General features: G+C 35.0%; 2 protein-coding genes across 13 annotated transcripts; one reads left to right on the plus strand and one right to left on the minus strand.

Moving 5' to 3' along the window:
• Nucleotides 1-1432: 1432 nt before the first annotated feature.
• On the minus strand, nt 1433-18695 carry LOC110821394 (Rhodanese/Cell cycle control phosphatase superfamily protein). Of its 12 annotated transcripts, none has more exons than XM_088219850.1 (17): nt 18480-18695; nt 18329-18388; nt 17694-18257; nt 17056-17105; nt 11966-12061; nt 10459-11385; nt 10268-10368; nt 10059-10173; nt 9697-9774; nt 9378-9470; nt 8687-8770; nt 7524-7622; nt 4584-4646; nt 4117-4147; nt 2994-3040; nt 2409-2467; nt 1433-1955 (listed from the first exon to the last, which is right to left on the minus strand). In XM_088219850.1, the coding sequence occupies exons 5-17, from the start codon at nt 12017-12019 to the stop codon at nt 1718-1720; spliced, it is 1989 nt and encodes a 662-aa protein (XP_088075976.1). In that variant the 5' UTR covers nt 12020-12061; nt 17056-17105; nt 17694-18257; nt 18329-18388; nt 18480-18695; the 3' UTR covers nt 1433-1717. The 12 variants fall into 12 exon arrangements, 6 of the variants coding, with proteins under 6 accessions (XP_088075976.1, XP_088075977.1, XP_088075978.1 ...); XR_015819075.1 differs by adding an exon at nt 3152-3191 and having other exon boundaries at nt 1863-1955; nt 17056-18257; XR_015819074.1 differs by adding an exon at nt 3124-3191 and having other exon boundaries at nt 1863-1955; nt 17056-18257.
• AQI (Peptidase M20/M25/M40 family protein) lies at nt 12912-16442 on the plus strand. Its single transcript, XM_022051357.2, has 5 exons — nt 12912-13605; nt 13961-14223; nt 14539-14676; nt 15157-15393; nt 15772-16442. The coding sequence occupies exons 1-5, from the start codon at nt 13008-13010 to the stop codon at nt 15883-15885; spliced, it is 1350 nt and encodes a 449-aa protein (XP_021907049.2). The 5' UTR covers nt 12912-13007; the 3' UTR covers nt 15886-16442.
• Nucleotides 18696-18746: the final 51 nt, after the last annotated feature.

An 18746-nucleotide genomic window follows, 5' to 3' on the forward strand; every position in this document is an offset into this window, starting at 1 on the left:
ATTATAGTTTTGTAGATAATTTTGCTACGTTTGTTTCAATAGCATCATATAGTCATACGAATCTGTTAGAAGATTGTAAAATTTTGCTGCTTCAGAAAGTTCAAGCATCGTCGTAGTTTATAGTTCATGGGTCATTTTAATGACATCACGTAACTCTGAAAAAATTACATGAATTCATTTGAAATTCGAAAACTAAGTTTTATCCGTAGTTTAATAAGTTATTTTCTTCGTATGTTTTAAATATCATCTCATATCTTTAGAAAAGTAATGGGAATTCAAAAAAAAAAAAATCATCCAAATATATACTTGGAGTGTAAGTTGTAAGCTTCAAAAGATCTGATCTCATAAATGTTCATAGTGTTATATCATTTTGTTAAATTTTAATATTGTAGCTATTGCATGTATCTCTTAAAAAGCCATTAGATTTATTTTTAAAATTGTGTCATTTAAAAGATACTTGAATGTAAAAATGACATTTTAAAATGTTAAGTAATCTCCAAAATGCATAGTCTTTTAACTTTTTTTCTTTTTTTTTGCAATTTTAATACCATAAATATTTTAATTTCATTTCACAAGTCTTGAAAAATTAGGATCATTCATTAAAAAAAAAATTCCAAAATTGTGAGCTATGATCTTTAAGATTATAAGTAATTTTTTTTTTCATTTTCAACATTATTATTATAAATTATAATTTTTATTTACATCTAACTTTTGAAATATTACATGAGTTCATAATAAAAAGTCTTAAACGAGACCCTTGATTGCAAAATTTTGAATTTTTACAGTTTTATAATTATGAAATTTAGTCCATGGGCAAGAACTATTTTCTAGTATTTTAGTGTAATAGTTGTTTTAGCAATATGATTTACATCTTGAAACATCACATAAAAGAGAAAAATCATTAAAAAGAAAAAACTTTTAGGTGTAAAGTTATCAACTTTCAAAAGATTAATATTATAATTTTTTATTTTTTTTTCTAAAAAATTAAAGTTATATCACATTCAAAATGTGACTAAATTAAAAAAAAAATAGCCGTTCGAATTTAAAATTATAAATAGTCAATATTATAAAAATTATGAATTTCAACATTGAAGTTGTTTTGTTCAACATCATATATTTCTCCAACAAAAAAAAAAATTACATGGATTCATAATAAAATTTACTTTGTTTACATTTGAATGTAAAATTACAGTCTTTCAAAGAATTCTTAAATCTTTATTTTCGTGTTATAAATACTTTCAGTTATATCATATAGTAGGCTTTAAAGAGTTATTAGGATTCAAAAGAAAAGTTCTCTCAACACCTAGTTCTTATTTCATTTGAAAATTCTAAAAATCATAACTTATATAATTCCTGCTGTTATTTAATAATTTTAAAAAAAAAAAAATAGTTGTTTTTTATTTCTAGCAGCTACATATTTTTATAACAAAAGTTATTAAATCATGAGTAAGGTTGAGCCATTTTATTGAATTTTTAATAAACTTCAAAAGAAAAAGTTCTTTGTTTCACCCAAAAAAGAAGTAAGACACAATGTACAGGCAACAGGACTCTAAACTCCTCCTAGGAAATATACAAGATTTATTCTCCATATCTGCACAGAAGGGTCAGTCATCCAAATCAAGCGAACCGTTAAAATTTGAAGTCACCCACATTACAACTCATCTACTTCTCATCTCGATAATGAGAGAGAATCCGAAAAAAAGAGGTTCTCCAATCCTTATGCTTCAGAAAGATCGATGTTTTCATTAATAGGAACCATCCCTTCTGGAGATGGATCTTGGCTGATTCCTTCAATGTTGGATGGTTGAGATTCAAGCTTAGCTGCAGCCTGCAACACCCGGCTTTGAACGTCTGAGGATGAAGGTGATGTTGGCAGGCCAACACGATTTGTTTCTAACTTCCCAGCTGCCCATGAGAAAGCCTGAGCTCCAAGTCGAACAGGAGCAAGCAATAGCCTTCAAATGTTAAGGTATCACCCAGTTAGTCGGACTATTGAACAGTGCTTGATCCTTTTTTGCACAAGTACCATAAAATATAGTACAGTCATAAAAAACACAGATAAAAGATAAACTTGACAATTTAATCGGCAGTTGGCCTGTTAAAATGAGCAAATAGCACCCATGAGAAACAAGAAAGAATATTGTTTGATCATCTTAAGGCAAATGCTTCTTCCTGGTCAGGAAGTTATTCATAATAGATAGCTTTCTTTTCTTTTTCGATAAAACATGACATCATTAGACAGAATGAGAAAAATATACAAAGAAGGAGAAGATTAGATATCCTCCTACAGAAGTAAGATAGACAAGAAGCTCAATCCCTTGCAAAGCAGATTAAAAACATGAAAATCCTGAAGAGACTATGAATCTTGATCCAAATGTTAAATCTTTTTTGGATAGAAGCTGGCTTACCTCACATCTCTTCTAAAATCTTCAGGGCCCTCATAGGAAACAACCCGCCGAAATATAGTCTGGTTGAGTTCAATGATGCAGCAACAACAAATATATGAATCAGGATCCTAATTGTAGAAGTAATTGATTTACTCGGTACTATTTGCAGAAAAGAGCAATCACCCTAACATGAAACCGAGCATAGATGCAGCAAACTGGAAAAATATATGAGTACTGATATAGAATTCCCCAGCAGATGATCCCAGTTTTAAAAATAATGAACTTTATCAACCCAATCAAAGTACCAAAATGATTATAGATCCATTTGTCCAAAACTCCATTTTTCTATTTAAGAAACTTGTGAGCTAGTTCTCCCCACTCCCTCCCCAAAGGAAAGCAGGACTGTATCTGTAGGTTCAATCACACTTTCTCTTACTGCAAAGAACTCAATATCTAGCATTTATTTGCATGATGTCATATTGTACATGCATGCCCAAGCTAAATAATAGAAAACTGCTTGTACTTTAACTAGGATCTTGATCACAATCAATGTCAAAATTTTAAAAAAAATGTTTTAACCAAAATACTCCAATGCGGTTATGGTACCTGCCCTAGGCCGAAAACACCAATAAGTTGCAATGTCTTCTCCCACTCTGAAATAAAATTATCCATGCTTATTTCATGATAGAAGAACAAATAGAAGGCACGGTAGTATTCCGTAAAAAGCAAATATTACTTTTCTAGGTAGAAGCCATTAGTCTTACAAGTCAAGGCCAAAGTTAGATGAAAACTTGCCAACTTAAACTGTACACAAGCAAGCATTTTACAGTTAGTTTTACCCTCCCTCACATCCTCTGCTGCACGCATGTTTGCAGCAAGCACACCCATAATCACTTATATGCATATAGACTTGCAAAATGTTTAACCCAATGCAGCACTTCCTTTGAGTGAACACAAGGTGTGCAATTTAATAGCTGAGAGAAAAACCAGGTTCCATCTTTGTTTTGCTTTGATAATACCTATTCCTCAACAGAAGAACAGATGGTGATTATTTAACATGCCAAACTATGTCAGTAAGAACTTTCTGGTAAAAATCAATAACATTTCCCATGTCCCATTTTGACTATCATCATCTTCTTTTGGGATCTCACGAAGTGCTTGCCATTTTCCAAGAGTCAAAAGCATAATATAATTAATTCCTTTCAATTTCTCTATCTTTTTTTTTAAACTTTTTTCTTCTTTAGTTAGAGATGAAAGAAGTAATGTTGGAAATTTGAAAAAAAATTTCATCCATGTGAATACAGTTATTTATTTTCAGTTTAAAAAGTTGTACTTTAAAAGATGAGATAGCAAAATGGAGGAAGAATGGGTAAAATCATACTCTTCCCTTCATTTTTATCTCAAATATATTTTCAGCCAAAACTTCTGTAATGAAAGCATATTGTTCTAACCGAAGCATTTTCCATTGAAAGGCCAATTTTTCTTTCACTAGTGTAAAGGAATAGATGCAGATAGACATTCCTTCATTTATGGTTAACCTTGTCCCCAGTAACTTAATTATATACAGAAGGTATTCCTATATTTATTAAAAGCGAAGGCCTTGTTGATTAGAAAATGGATCGTAAAGGTCGGATATTATTTGCATGTAAGCACAAAATAATATGCAATTCATGTAGAATTCACTTATATAATTATGACAAATACATTTATAATATCGAAATATACATACCTAGTAAGGCATAAGATGCTGCAACTAAACCCTGCCATAAAGGGACTTGATTTTTTTAGTTAAAGATTCCCTTGAAAATGCATCAAAATCATAAAATTAAGTCCAAATGATCATTCAGTAATCAACAAAACAACTGATATGCATGGTCCATTTAATCTCAGTAGAAGATAGAGCAGAGTTTCAGAAATGGAAAATCTAAAAAAACCACTGAATATGTTCAATCTCCAGGAAAGCATGATAAATTAGATTATCAGACCCACCAAGACAGCAGTACTTTAATGTTACAAGGATGAAGTCTCCAGAAGGGGCCGGCCTTTGTGCATGTTTTATAGTAGAAAGAATATTATTACTACATTTGACCCATCCCTCTGGATTTAAGAAACTATTCTGAAAATGGTTTTAACCACAATGAACAATAACATATTAGCTAATAACTTACGTATGATATTAATAAATTCCAATCTTACCGCACCAAACCCGAGAACTTGAAATGGAGTAGGACTGATATCTTCAAGAATTGCCTCAGCTTCCTGAAATAGTTGAAGTTTGCATTAAAAAGAACTGAAATTCAGACATGTCAGATTAAAAAGCACTAACAAATAGTATATTCACTCATCTTATTCATCCGAATCCAGCTGGAAAATATTCTAAAAACTGAATCATTACTTCTTTTCCAGAACTTTGTAATGAAGAACAATTTCAGAAAATTTTCGACATCAATTTTTTTAATCTCTAAATACTTGGCTTACTGTTAACATCAAGTAACCAAAATCAAAGTCATTTTGCCACCTGTCACGACCAGGTGAAATGTATGGCTGACCAGGGGAAATGTATGGCTGACTAGATAAAATAAATGGCTGACCAGGTGAAATGTACGGCTAACTAGGTGAGATAAATGGCCGACCAGGTGAAATTTATAGTTGACCAGGTGAATTGTGTGGCTGAGGTGTCATTGATGGATTATCTCTCTTCTATTCCTACATTACAGCAGAAGAAAATAAATAGGGCAGAGTTGGAAACGATTGGAATGAAGTAAAATTTAATCAAAAAAGACAGCTTTCTCTCTACAACAATTCCTCCTTTCTCTTTTACATCTTCAACCTTTCTTCTCTCTAATTCTGCTCTTATCTTCTTCTAAACTGTTTTCTACTTCTGCTGCAACTCTTTTTCTTCCTTAATTTCTTTAGAACTCAGGCCAGTTTCCTGAAAACCTGGTATCAAAGCATATCAATCCAGAAAAAACCCTAGTGAACTTCGTGCTATGGCAAAAAATAAAGGGAAAGCCGTGATGAGCGAACCACAGAAGTTACAGACCCTAGAAGAAAATGTTCGAGAGATTGACCAAAGACTCTCAGACTTCATGTCTGAGATCTACGACTCTCAACAACAGACTAAAGCATTCCTCGATCAAAGATTAGCTCTCTTTTACCAAAAGTTTGACCAGCTTATAGAGATGTTGCAGGCAGGTGTACAGTTGAATGTCTTGCCTCTTAAGGATCCGAGTGTGCTTAATCCTCAGATGTCAAAGGTACTTGCAGCTGGTGTTTTGGGTAAGTTCAGCAAACAGAGTGCCCAGGAGGTAAAAAATCAACATGTTGTGTTTGCTGATGCAGAAGAGGTGAAAAATGATAACATGACCCACGCTATAAAGAAAGTTCTTATTAAGAATTTTCCTGATGAAGAAGAAACTCAACCTCAAGTTCTCCTCTATAAGAATCTTTGGCTTGAGGCGGAGGCTGCATTATGTTCTATCACTTACATGGCTCGCTTTAGTCGAATGAAGACAGAGATGGAAAAAGGCCACTTACAAATGACAGGAGAAAAGTCTACAGATGCAGAGTCACCATCAAGGTCTGATCAATCTCCTGGTTCAAGCACATTTGAAAATTTAGAAGCTGTTGTGAAGTGTAGTAGGGTTGCTAATTCTTTGGTTCAGGATTCTGTTGCCACAGGTGCAGGCAGCCAGATGAATCTTATGACCAGATATAAGGTTCACGACTCAAAGTCCATGAATGCCATAGAAGAAGATGCAAAAAATGACTCATGGTCCAAAGTTTCTCCTGACTTGGACAAGGTTAACAAACTTTCAACTGAGAAAATTAAGGGTAGTCCCACCGCGAATATCAACCAGGAGTTCCCCGCTTCAAGCACAGCAAGTCAATTGGATCATGTTGATGCTCTGGTTATGGCTATATTCAATATCTTGAAGTTCCGTGACGAAAATTCAAGTTCTATTGATGCAGAGTAGCAACAAAAGCAGGAAGGTACTAGTCTTTGAGGGCAAGGATTATTTTCGTGGGGGAATAATGTCAGGATCAGGTGAAATATATGGCTGACCAGGTGAAATGTATGGCTGATTAGGTGAAATAAAGGGCTGACCAGGTGAAATTTATAGTTAACCAGGTGAATTATGTGGCTGAGGTGTCATTGATGGATTATTTGTTTCTTCTATCCTACAATAGAGCAGAAGGAAATAAATAGGGCAGAGTGGGAAGTGATTGGGAAGAAGAAAATTTTAATCAAAAAAATGCAGTTTTTCTCTCTACAACAATTCCTCTTTTCTCTTCTACATTTTCAACCTTTCTTCTCCCTGATTCTGCTCTTATCTTCTCCTAAAGTCTTTTCTACTTCTGCTGCAACTCTTCTTCTTCGTTAATTTCTTCACTACTGAGGTCAGGTTCCTGACACCGCCTTGTTAGGTGTTGTTTGTATTAATTGCTAAGGTTACTAATGAAAGCCCAATCCCTTGATTAACATATAGATGCACATGCATACACATGAATTGATATAGGACAGAGAGTTTTGAAGTAAAACTAAGAAAACAAAGAACAAAAGAAAGATATTGGATCCCAAAAGTAGCTTGAACTGTTAACAATAGTAGAATAATAATAATATAAGTATTATTTGAACCCCCCCCCCCCCCAATACATAAGCAGAGACCATACAAATAGGAAAATAAATCACAAAATTAGATTATAAATCAGAATTGTAGAAAACTACTAGATTAGAATACAAATGAAACTACTAAATTAGAATATAAATCAAATTTCTAAATAATTCCTAACATTGTAAACCACTTAATATTCCTAAAAAGATAAACGTTGCTAATAATAGACAAATACCAAAATTGCATAAATATTTCTTCTATATTGTAAACTCTCCACTTTAGGGTCTTCATGCTCTGCATAGATAACTTGCTAAATATAAAGAAAGCAAGTCATGAAAGCTACATAAAGGCATCATAAATCAACCAAATACTGTGGAGAATATATATGCTGCACATTGCATAGCCTAGTCAATTTCATCCATTCTAAATTTATTAAATTCACCAAAGGAACTTATTTTGATCATATTATGAAAAAATTCTCTGAAAGTAAACGAAATATGAAACAACAAAGGATAAATACCTCATTCAGTATGGTAAGTGTTGTCTCAGGCTTGAGCTCCTTACTCCGAAGACCCTGTTTAACCCACGATTGAAACCCACCTTGGACCATATATGGTCTCTATTGTAATTCACCAGCAAACAATTAGTTAGGACTTTCTTAATTTGTAACTAAGTGATCTTAAATTCAGGCCACACAATTTTAAGGATGGAGTTTAACTTTCTACACATGTAGTAGCAGTGAATCCAATTTAAATAAACGTGAAAACCAGCATCATACTACTTCCACAACAATGGTCCTCATAGTTGCAGATCTGACTATTTTAGCAGAAAATTTTGTTCCAAATTGATCCTGTCCATAAGTTTTCTGATATTTTTAGTTCATAAGCAGACTTGCAACCACATAATTACATCAGACAACTCCAGTATTACAGAAGCTAAGGCAATTATCAATCTGTTTGAATACACTAATTCAAAAATATTCAAACAGACAGTGCTCCAAGGATCAGGTCAACATAGTTGATGCTTCCTAAGTTCATCAGAATACTACATGGTTAATGTAGCCTGCACACATTGACACAACAACGAGAAACTATACTCAAACTGTAACTAAAGAACTCTGAATAGACTCTTTCTTTTTCTCCATTGTACTAAAAGGCAGAACAGTTATGATCGACAATTACATATATATATGTATAAGTGACACATATAGTCATCCATAAATTCTTTTTGGTGGAGAAGATATATATAATTAAAAAAGAAGAGAGAAAAGTACAGCAGGGGTGGACTAAGTATCCTAAAAAAAATAAAAATAAAAGAAAATCAAAAAGAGAAAAGACAAAACAAACACAGCACCATCAATAAACAATGGCCAGCCAATTTATAGAGTTAGTTACAGAAATCAAAATAGGAACTCGCGTACTGTCAATTGGGGTTTCTTTTATCCCAACTACATTTTTCTCATTGTTTAGTTGTTTAAGTGTCAAAATTGAGACTAGTTTCCTTTTTCTTAATTTTAGGCATTTAGAAAGCAAAAAACATATTTAAAAGCACAACCATCATGGTACATGAGACTCATATACATAAAGATACCTATAGCGACATTCTGAGTACATAAAAAAATGTGTGACTAGTAGATGCAAACTGCCTGGGAAAATTCAGAGACTAAGGGATCAAGATACATGCCTCAACTCCAAGTTTTTTCAGTGCTCTTGCAATGCCTTTGGAACGACTACCATCAGCATCCATAACTATTACCTTGGACCTGTCCTACAGGTAGTGGGAAAATAAGGCTCTGAAATCAGTTTATCCCACATTTGGTTAAGGAAAAATGCAAAGGAATAGATTATTGGAACACAAGAAGAGCAGAAAATACTTTAAAAACTGAGCATTTTCCCCATAAAATCTTTTACCCCATGAGGCCTTGCTATTGTGTTAGTCTTGATGAGGCAACTTTACTTCCCATCCAAAGTTCCAAGAAATGTATAAAATAAGATGTTAAGTCACCTAAGACAAATCAGTAAGCACCATCTGTGATTGACTGGAGAAAAGAAATTGATTCTAAAATCACTATGTTCATTTGTTTTTGCAATCTACATCTCTTCTAGAATTATAGAAGTACAAAACGGGCTAGTAGTTAATGCATAACTTTTAACATAATCATGACTTGGTGATTTTCTCTTGGAAAATGGAAAGGATCATAGAACAATATTGTGATGTCCATGGTGGCAAAAGCTGGAGTCACATTGCACAATTTTAAACTACAAAAAAAGAAACCAAAAACAAAATCTTATTTTTTATACCCTTAATATGCTTCAATCGGAAAGTAATCAAAACCTGTAGAGAGTTGAGTTAGGCAAGAGATGAAGCTACATACTGGAATTGTTTTCAAGTTCCGGATAACAACAGCAACCAGAGCATCATTGAGTTCCTTTGCACTCTTGAAAATCTTCCGTTCTGGACCATAAACCTGATAGAAGCGAAAAATGCATAACCTAAGAAAAAAAAGATAAATCTGAGTTCAGAAGTTCATTTTCATTTGTTTTTCTTTTGCACTTGCACTGAGCATTGTTTTCTACAATCAGCAAGGAAGCTGATAACCGGAGCTACCGAAAATCTTGCTTCTCACAACTCAAGAATAATAAAAACCCTCATATTTTTTATGTAAATAATATTTTTTTAATGCAGACACCAACCTCAGGTAGAGACACACTTGCATAGCGAAAACGAGCTGTCCTTCGAAGATCAGGAACACCATCTCTTTCCCTTAGAACCTTTAGCAAGTTAATACTCCAAGGTTAGCTCGTTGATATATTTCAAATTCAAAATGGGAGAACAATTTCTTTAAGAAAATAAAAAGAACAAGAATATTTTGAGCCTTCAGGCTCAGGCTAAATCACATGTTGATGGACAGTTCAAGAACGCAAAGCCCTAAAGTAAAGTGGAATTAAACAAGCATATGATGATGTGGTTGTTTAAGCTTCTTTGATAGGTGTAACAGGTTGGAAACACAATAAATGCTATAAATAAAAGGCCAGAAAATTTTACAATCTCTTGCCTCAGGCCGGACATCAATTAACAAAGCATTCTCTTTTCCTGTCAACAACTCCAAAGTTGATTTAGGTGACAAATCTCCAGAGTATCCACCATACGCCCACAGCCAATAGAAAACCCTGTGACATCTGATAAAGAATATAAATTTCTCATGCAACAGACTGCTTTTCCTCCAAAGAATGAAAAAATAAATATTCAAAAGGACACCCGTACCAAAAAGTGGCTGATGTGCCAAGGAAAAGAACAAACGGAAGAATGGGATCATCTGGATTCAAGCCAAGATTTCTCTCTAACTCCTCAATGGTGATATAGACCTGTTTCAAGTATATTTAAATTTAATAATCCTTAGAAGAATTTGTACAAGTTCTACATGTTCCTATAGGCCTCAAGATATTTTGAAATACCCGCTGAAAAGCTGTTCCGATAGGCCTCAAGATATTTACTGCTTTCTCTTCAGACAAATTTAGGGCATCCCTGATCTCTGGAGGAAGTAGTTCCTTAGCAGACCCATAAGAGTAAACAAGAAAAGAAGCTCCATTTGCTATAGAATCCTCCACTGCAACAATTGCACGTCTTAACAAATTAACAGCAACAACAGTAGCTTCACCTGAGGTTTGCTTCAAGTCAAAAGAAAAGCTTGTTATCTTATTGCCTGCAAATTCTCCTGTTTGATCCACTGTTGGGAACACCTTACTAACAGCATTATCTACTGCTTCAGAAGCATTTTTAGTGATTGCCGTTATTGACGAAGTGATTGTATCAACTGAACTTTTCACAGCATTTTCTCCTTTATTAAAAGAGGATCCAAAAGACTCCTTAACCCCAGCAATAAACTCCTCAAAGCTATTCTTCACACTGTTATTCAAGTCCAAAGCGTCAGATAGATTATTAGGTGCTATGTCAACAGTCAATAAAGGTTCAGGTTCCGCATTTCCTATCAAATCTTTGGCATTTTCGGCCAGCTGCTCTTGTAGGTCACTTAGGCCCTCTTCCACAGGCAACAAGTCAGAGGTTCCTACATATTTTAGTTCATTGCTTCCCAGAAGATGGGATTCATTTACAGTAGAACTCCAAGTATCTGACATACTGCATTTAATGTTATCTAATTCATTTTGGCAGGAATGAGTTTTAATCAAATCCATGGAAACAGATTCTTCATTGATCTCAACAAAACTGGAGTGAAAATACTTGGCTGCTTGTACTTTAGACGAAATCCTATGGAGATGAGTTCCCTTTGACAAGTTGAAAATAGCCCTCCCTTCTACATTACACCTAGAGTCAAGATCCCTTGGGAATGGAGCAATGGGTCGCAAACCACTATGGAAACAAATCTGCAGGTCAACAATTTCATTTACACAAAATAAAACCTTGGTCATATAAAATTACAAATATAAAATTTTAAAAGTATATCAAGAAAAACTGGCTACACAAAAATGCACCAGATAATTGATTAACTGTTGACTGTCTGAAATATTGGTTCAAGGGCTAGGAGCATAAGAAATGTCCTCTTGATGGCAGAAAAAAACTGTGTGCTTTGATGATTCTTGAACTTAACCATACTATAATAACTCATTTCCTATTCTAACCTAACACCTAAGCTTCATCACTCAGGAGGAAACATGGGTTATGAACAAATGTAAAAGAGCAATCAGATAGTTTTATGTGTCAGTGTATATTGAATTCTTCCTTTAAACACTAACAATGTTACAATCAATGTGAATGGGAAAAGGCTCGAAAAAGAAAAAAATTAATAAATAACAACCAAATACCGACCCAGGTGACCAAATATTTTATACTGCTATGTACAAAAGTATTTTCCATTGAAACAGGGAAATTTTCCAGACTCAAGCAGGAAGATGCTTGATAATATGGAACTAAAATGGGAGCAGCGACTCAAACTGAGAAATTCACCTGAGAATGAGAAGAACGACAGGCAGTAGCTGAGCAGACAGGCAACATTGTCATTTCAACAGTTTTCAATCCCAAAAGCTAATCAAATTCTCACCCCTGCTTAAAATTAGAAGCAACCGCAAAAGAAGTTGAACAAATTAAGTAACCCAATTTAGAAACAAAAACAAAAATAAAACAACATCCAGATTCCAACAGGCTAATAAAAAACTCATTTATTTAGGACAAAGAAACTGAATTTCAGAAACAACATGCTTTAATCCCTTTCAGAACACCACAACAAATCAATTCTCGAGTAAGATTTTCTTCTGAAGCGACAACGAAAGAAACTTTGGCAGATAAAATTAGCAATTTGGATCAAAATTTAAGTGGGTTTCTTGATCTAATAAGTGGGTGACTGGGAGTTCAATCTCAGAATACCATAAAAACTTGAAATTTTTAGATCAAAATGGTAGAATTAATCCCAATACAGTAAAATTCATCAACAAAAAGCTCAACTTTTGAAGTGGGTCTGTTCTTGAACTCCAATCTACTATACCAGTAGTATGAAAATTCTGCAATAAACCGAAAGAAACGTATATAAAAATCTAGTTCTCACTCGAAAGTAATGGGAAACTTGAACTGGGATTTAGCTTTACAGACATTTCCTGCGCAAGTGGAAATATAGAGGTAGAGAGAGAGAGAGTGGTATGAGAGACGAGAATCGTGTGGTTTGTCAAAGCCGCTAGCTTCATCTATATTGGTTTCTCTTTACCTCTCGTTTCTCTAGTGGGGACATATTTTGGATTGTGATTTTGTTTGTATTCAACTTATAAATTTTAAAATCAATATTTTTAGATTTATAATTAAAATTTTAATTTAATATAGAAATTTTGTATAATTTTTTTAAAATTCAGCGAATAATAATTATTTAATTTACATGATAATTAGACTTCTATAAATTACTGTATTTATCTATTTCACCAACATTTACCACTTGCCATCTGCTATCACTTTTCCTTCGCCGTCTGCATTCAGCCGTCTGGTCCTCGGAAAGAATCCAACAATGGCAGCAAGGTTCAGTAATCATCTTCTTTGTCTATGCTTAATCTCTTCACTTATAATCCTCAGAAATTCAGTAACAGCCAATGAGCAAAACGGCCCGAAAGCCATAATCTCAAGATTCCAGCAATACCTTCAAATCAACACAGCTCAGCCAAACCCAGATTACCACAAAGCAGTAAACTTCATAGCCTCTCAGGCTGAATCTATCTCCCTCGAATCCCAGATCGTCGAGCTCGTAAAAGGGAAGCCATTAGTGTTGGTGAAATGGGTCGGGTCGAACCCCAGTCTCCCCTCCATCCTTCTCTATTCCCACACCGATGTGGTGCCCGTCGAGCACGAGAAGTGGGTCCACCATCCCTTTGAAGCTCACGTCGATGGCCATGGCAACATCTACGCCAGAGGTTCCCAGGACATGAAGTGCGTCGGTATGCAGTATCTCGAAGCTATCAGGAAGCTCAAGTCTTCCGGGTTTAACCCGGTCCGATCTGTTTACGTAGCTTTTGTTCCCGATGAAGAAATCGGCGGCCACGACGGCGCCGAGAAGTTTGCATCATCCGATGTCTTCAAGAACTTGAACGTCGGCGTTGTGCTCGACGAAGGTAGTTGATCATAACTGGTCTTTGACTTTTGTCCTTGATGTGGCTTGATTATGTAGAAATTTTGTACATATTTTGGGAGATATTTTGTGCAACCTAGAGGAATATTTCGGGGAGAAAACTCTAGAAGTTTGTCGGTTTACAACTTTCTTGGTGATATACTCTCGTTCTATCATAGTAGAAAAGTTTATTTTAGATTTTGCGGGGAATGCAGGCATACTTGTCAAACTACGTTAAATTTTATATTTTTTTATTTGTGTTCTAGTTTGTTGTGATTATCTGCACATTAGAGATTTATTTTCCCTACATTTCATTAATGGGGATCGTCCGTGACATTCTTGGTGAATTTGGATAACAGGGTTGGCTTCGCCGAATGAGAATTACAGGATGTTCTATGCAGAAAGGTGTCCGTGTTGGACGGTGATTAAGGCTAGAGGGGCTCCTGGGCATGGAGCAAAGCTCTATGACAATACTGCCGTGGAGAATCTCTTGAAAAGCATTGAGAGTGTGAGGAGGTTCCGGGCCTCGCAGTTTGATTTGGTCAAGGCTGGTTTGAAAGCTGAGGGTGAAGTGATTTCTGTCAACATGGTTTTTCTGAAAGCTGGAACACCTTCTCCAACTGTAAGCTCTCTTCCTCAGTCTTCTTCTCCAAGTGATTTCCATGGAAGGCTGCAACTTTTTTATCAATTCTGCTACATGATTTTACTTTATGATGATTTTATTTATGAATGCCATGAAAGATTTCATTTCTGCTACATGATTTTACTTTACGATGATTTTATTATTGAATGCCATGAAAGATGTCTTAACAACCCTTGAAAGTGGACTCGTAATATAGATTCTTTGACAATTATGCACACTTTGAATGTAAGGCATTTGTATTTCTGCTAGACTCTGAAAGTATCTCCCTCCCCCTCCTCACCCCCCTCTCTGCAGGGTTTTGTTATGAATTTGCAGCCATCTGAAGCAGAAGCTGGTTTTGACATCCGAGTTCCACCAACTGCTGATGCAGAAGCCTTGGAGAGACGTATAGCTGAGGAATGGGCACCTCTGGCACGAAACATGTCCTTTGAGGTAATAAACTGCTCTTGCTGTTTTAGTTCTCATCAACCAACCCTAAGTTTGTTTCAGAATCTATGAGAATTTCTCTTGCATAAAAGCTGAGAACCAATCTGTATTTGGTTCAGTATAACTATAAAACATTTAATAGGTTTCGACTTGTATCATTGAATCAATTACCTTAAATGATTCGACAATGCATTTTAATCAGAAAAGAACTAGCTATGTGAGAAGCTTGGAACTGGCCATTGTTTTGAATCTTTTGATTCTAAAGTAAACAATCATTCTAGCTATTATTTGACTTATTGTACATCTATCAAATTCAGAGTTGTAACTTACTCGATTGTGCAAAGGTGGACTCTTTTCATGAGGAAACAAAGTGTATGGTTGAAAAAACTGATTTTACGCTCTCTCTAGATATTTAATTAGGCCAATCATGGATCTCAGATGGCCAGAGAAGCTCAGACACTAACTGATTGTACTATTGTTGGGCAGTTTAAGCAGAAGGTTTCTGTTGAAAAAGATGGGAAGCCAATTATGACAGCAACTGACAGTTCTAATCCATGGTGGGGATTATTAGAAGAAGCTATAAAGAAAGCTAATGGGAAGGTTGGTAAGCCCGAGATCTTTCCTGCATCAACAGATGCCCGCTATTTTCGCAAACTTGGCTTACCAGCAATTGGCTTCTCTCCTATGACAAACACCCCTATTTTGCTTCATGACCATAACGAGGTACATCTCTCTATCTTGCATATCAAGATTGTTTAATTCATTTAGATCAAAATATCACAGTAAAATATTCGTGTAGACGACTGTTAATCATTCTTTTTAATTATTTTACTGAATCTTTTAACTTGAAAGAATAGTTTTACTAACATGATAATATATCAGAATCTAAAAATTAAAGAAAAAACATTAAAACTCACTTGAAAACATATATGCCAAAATACTAAAAACAATAAACAAATCGAAATACTCTCGCTGACATAATAAATAGTTTCAAGTTTCAATTCTTATAGATTTTCATGTTAGTTCTTTGCAATGTTTACAAGAAACTGTGTTGTCTTGAAAACATAGGCATATGAAATCTGAGCCTTTCTATTGTTGCAGTTTCTGAACCAAGAGGAGTACTTGAAAGGAATCGATATATACGTGTCAATACTAAAGGTGTATACATCCTACATTCCGAACACAAGGGGTGCCATCTCAAGAGACGAGTTATGAGGCGTCTCCATAGTTCAACCTTCAAGAGTTCCTGCCTGCAGTTCTTATGTTCTCTCTATGACATGGCAGGAGTTGTATAAGTAGGTTTCCACCTATGTACACTTACTCAATAACAAGGAAGCCTTGGGATCTCACATCCACCTGTGGAGAACACAAGGAGTGCCATCTCAAGAGACGAGTTATGAGGGGTCTCCATAGTTCAACCTTCAAGAGTTCCTGCCTGCAGTTTTTATGTTCTCTGTATGACATGGCAGGAGTTGTATTTTTAAGTAGGTTTCCACCTATGGTCACTTACTCAATAACAAGGAAGCCTTGGCATCTCACATTCACCTGTGGAGAACACTAATTCCTCATGTCAGTTTCTGAGCTCTGTAAAATAATCAACTTTCTTTCAATTTATTGCAAATCCGTCTACAGGAAACTTTTAGTTTGCTCGCCAACCTGCCAGACAGGCACCGAGGGCATAAATGCCTATAAGGCTTTTCGGCCTGGTTCGCTTTTATATTTCTTTGGAATTTTAAGTTATTAATAGTTTTAATGTATTTTACATTTGATTATTCTTCCTATACCTAATTTAAAAAAGTATTTTAATATTTTATTTTACTTAAATTTACAACTTCCCTTGTTTTCATTTTATTTTTAAAAACATTATCAAGGGTATTTATTTAAGTGTTAGATTTTGAATATTGTTGGTTATTTTTTTATTTTTTGAAGAAAATTTGGACTAAAAGAATAGATTTAGGTTTAATCGTAGGTGCAGTGTCAAGCTAAACCATCAACCAGACTGCTTTTTCAGACTTGAGTAGGCCAGCTCAGCCCACGGACAAGTTTAGGTCAAGCCTTCTCAGGAATTTGAGCCGAAAGATGGGGAACCTGGCTTTGACTAACTTCTCACTATTGTAAACCAATTTATCATTAACATTTTATCATATTACATAAAATATGTCTTTAGAGGAAAAGTAGTCACTTAATAACATCCAAAATATCAAAGAAGATGCAAATCACATGCCAAAAACCAACTATTCCGCCATGGTACCCTCAAGCGTAGTAAAACGAATAGTAAAAGTCGTAGAGTCACCAAGCTGTCACAACTTTGACAGGTATTCTTACAAACATTTCCCATTTCTTCTCTAGCAAGATTATCATCATAATTTGCAAAAATAAACCAACCTTTAAAAGAAGAGTCAACCGAATAGCAACTTTGCTTAGGACATCGCAAGCTGTCATGAATAACAAAAAACACATCAATATAAGTAGATTGATTCCATAATCATTTTATGCACTATTTGCACTTTGAACCAAAACATCACTACATAGCCTAATGATGCCAGAAATAAAACATCATAGTTATTTAATAACTTTGTGTAGTAACCATTTAATGTGTTTAACAAGCACTTACTACACAGAGTCACTAAGTTACTATCAATATTAGAAAATTTTTGCGGCACATAATATCTATGAGGCACCAGACCAGCGTATAACACCTTTAAAGTCATCATAACTTTGTCTATTTTGGCAATTTCAACTGTTCAACTAATTTAATGAATTAAGCAAATGAATGATACAACATAAAAGCTGCAGCAACTTCATTGGGCAGGTGTGCACAAATTGAAAAGAGGAATATTTTTTAAAATGACAATGTATAGAATCCACAAAGCACCAAGGAGTAACCCATATACAAAATTTAATAGTCTAGCAAAATATTAAATTCAATTTTTTTTTTTTTTGTACATATGCAATTCCAATGAAGATACTTACTTGTTTGAATTTCAGATCATGTTGATGAGAAGTGAGAAATAAGGTCTTACCCAGAGGTCTGCTTACAATCCGTAAGGAGTCTGACTGTCTCCTGCTGCTGCTAAGTGGTGGGGCAAGGTTGGGGGAAAAGGTGGGAGATAGAGAGATCTTATAAAATTTCAGCTGGAACTGGATCAGCAATTCCAACTCATATGGATGTGGTTGGCAGATGGAGGCCTGGACTAAATACACCAGCAAGAGGAACTCAATCTAGAAATGAAGCTAATGTCCACTTTTATGGTGTTCTGGAAACACGACAGAAATATTAGAATAGAAGAAGGCCTCCTGACATATTGCTTCTTTGCTTGGGAAGCGGCTTGGGGTAGAAACCTAACTATGGACAACTAGATAAGAGGATAAAGTTATTGTTGGCTGCCATTTATGTCTGCAGGAAGAAGAATCCCTCAGTCATTTTCTTCTTTAATGCATAGAAGTTAGAAGGTCACTCACCTAAACCTTTCTTGTGTTGTCCCTAATTCTGTAACAGATGACTTGTTGGCGTCGGGTAGTTCAAGGGGTTGTAGAAGAAGATTGTTCAAGTAAGAGACAAAGTTATTGTTGGCTGCCCTTTATATCTGCAGGAAGAAGAATCCATCGGTCATTTTCTTCTTTAATGCATAGAGGTTAGAAGATTATGGTATCTCACCTAAATCTTTCTTGTGCTGTCTCCAGTTCTGCAACAGATGAGGTGTTGGCATGGGGTGATCTACAGGTTGTAGAAGAAATTTGCTTATCACTGGTGCTCTTTTAGGTAGTTTTTGAAGAAAGAAATAGAGATTTCTAGGCCATTTGCTCACCTCAAAAGGAATTAGAGATTGTTGATTCCAGAACTTAAAGATGGGCAGATACCGACACTTGAATCAAAGTCTTCAACTGAGAGTATAAAAATAAATAACATCCCTGTTATCATGATCGGAAACAAGATGCAAAAAATGATCAGGAAGAAAAAGCCACTACGATAAATGTTTATCAGACTTCTCTTTCAAAGTAAACTGCAAATAAAAGAATAGCAGTCACTTTACCTGGGGATGCATCAAACAGAAAATCAAAACAGAGAATTGCAA

Source organism: Carica papaya, chromosome 5 (genome assembly GCF_054855325.1).
Source record: "Carica papaya isolate Zhongbai chromosome 5, ASM5485532v1, whole genome shotgun sequence".
In the NCBI taxonomy this organism is placed as follows: Eukaryota; Viridiplantae; Streptophyta; class Magnoliopsida; order Brassicales; family Caricaceae; genus Carica; species Carica papaya.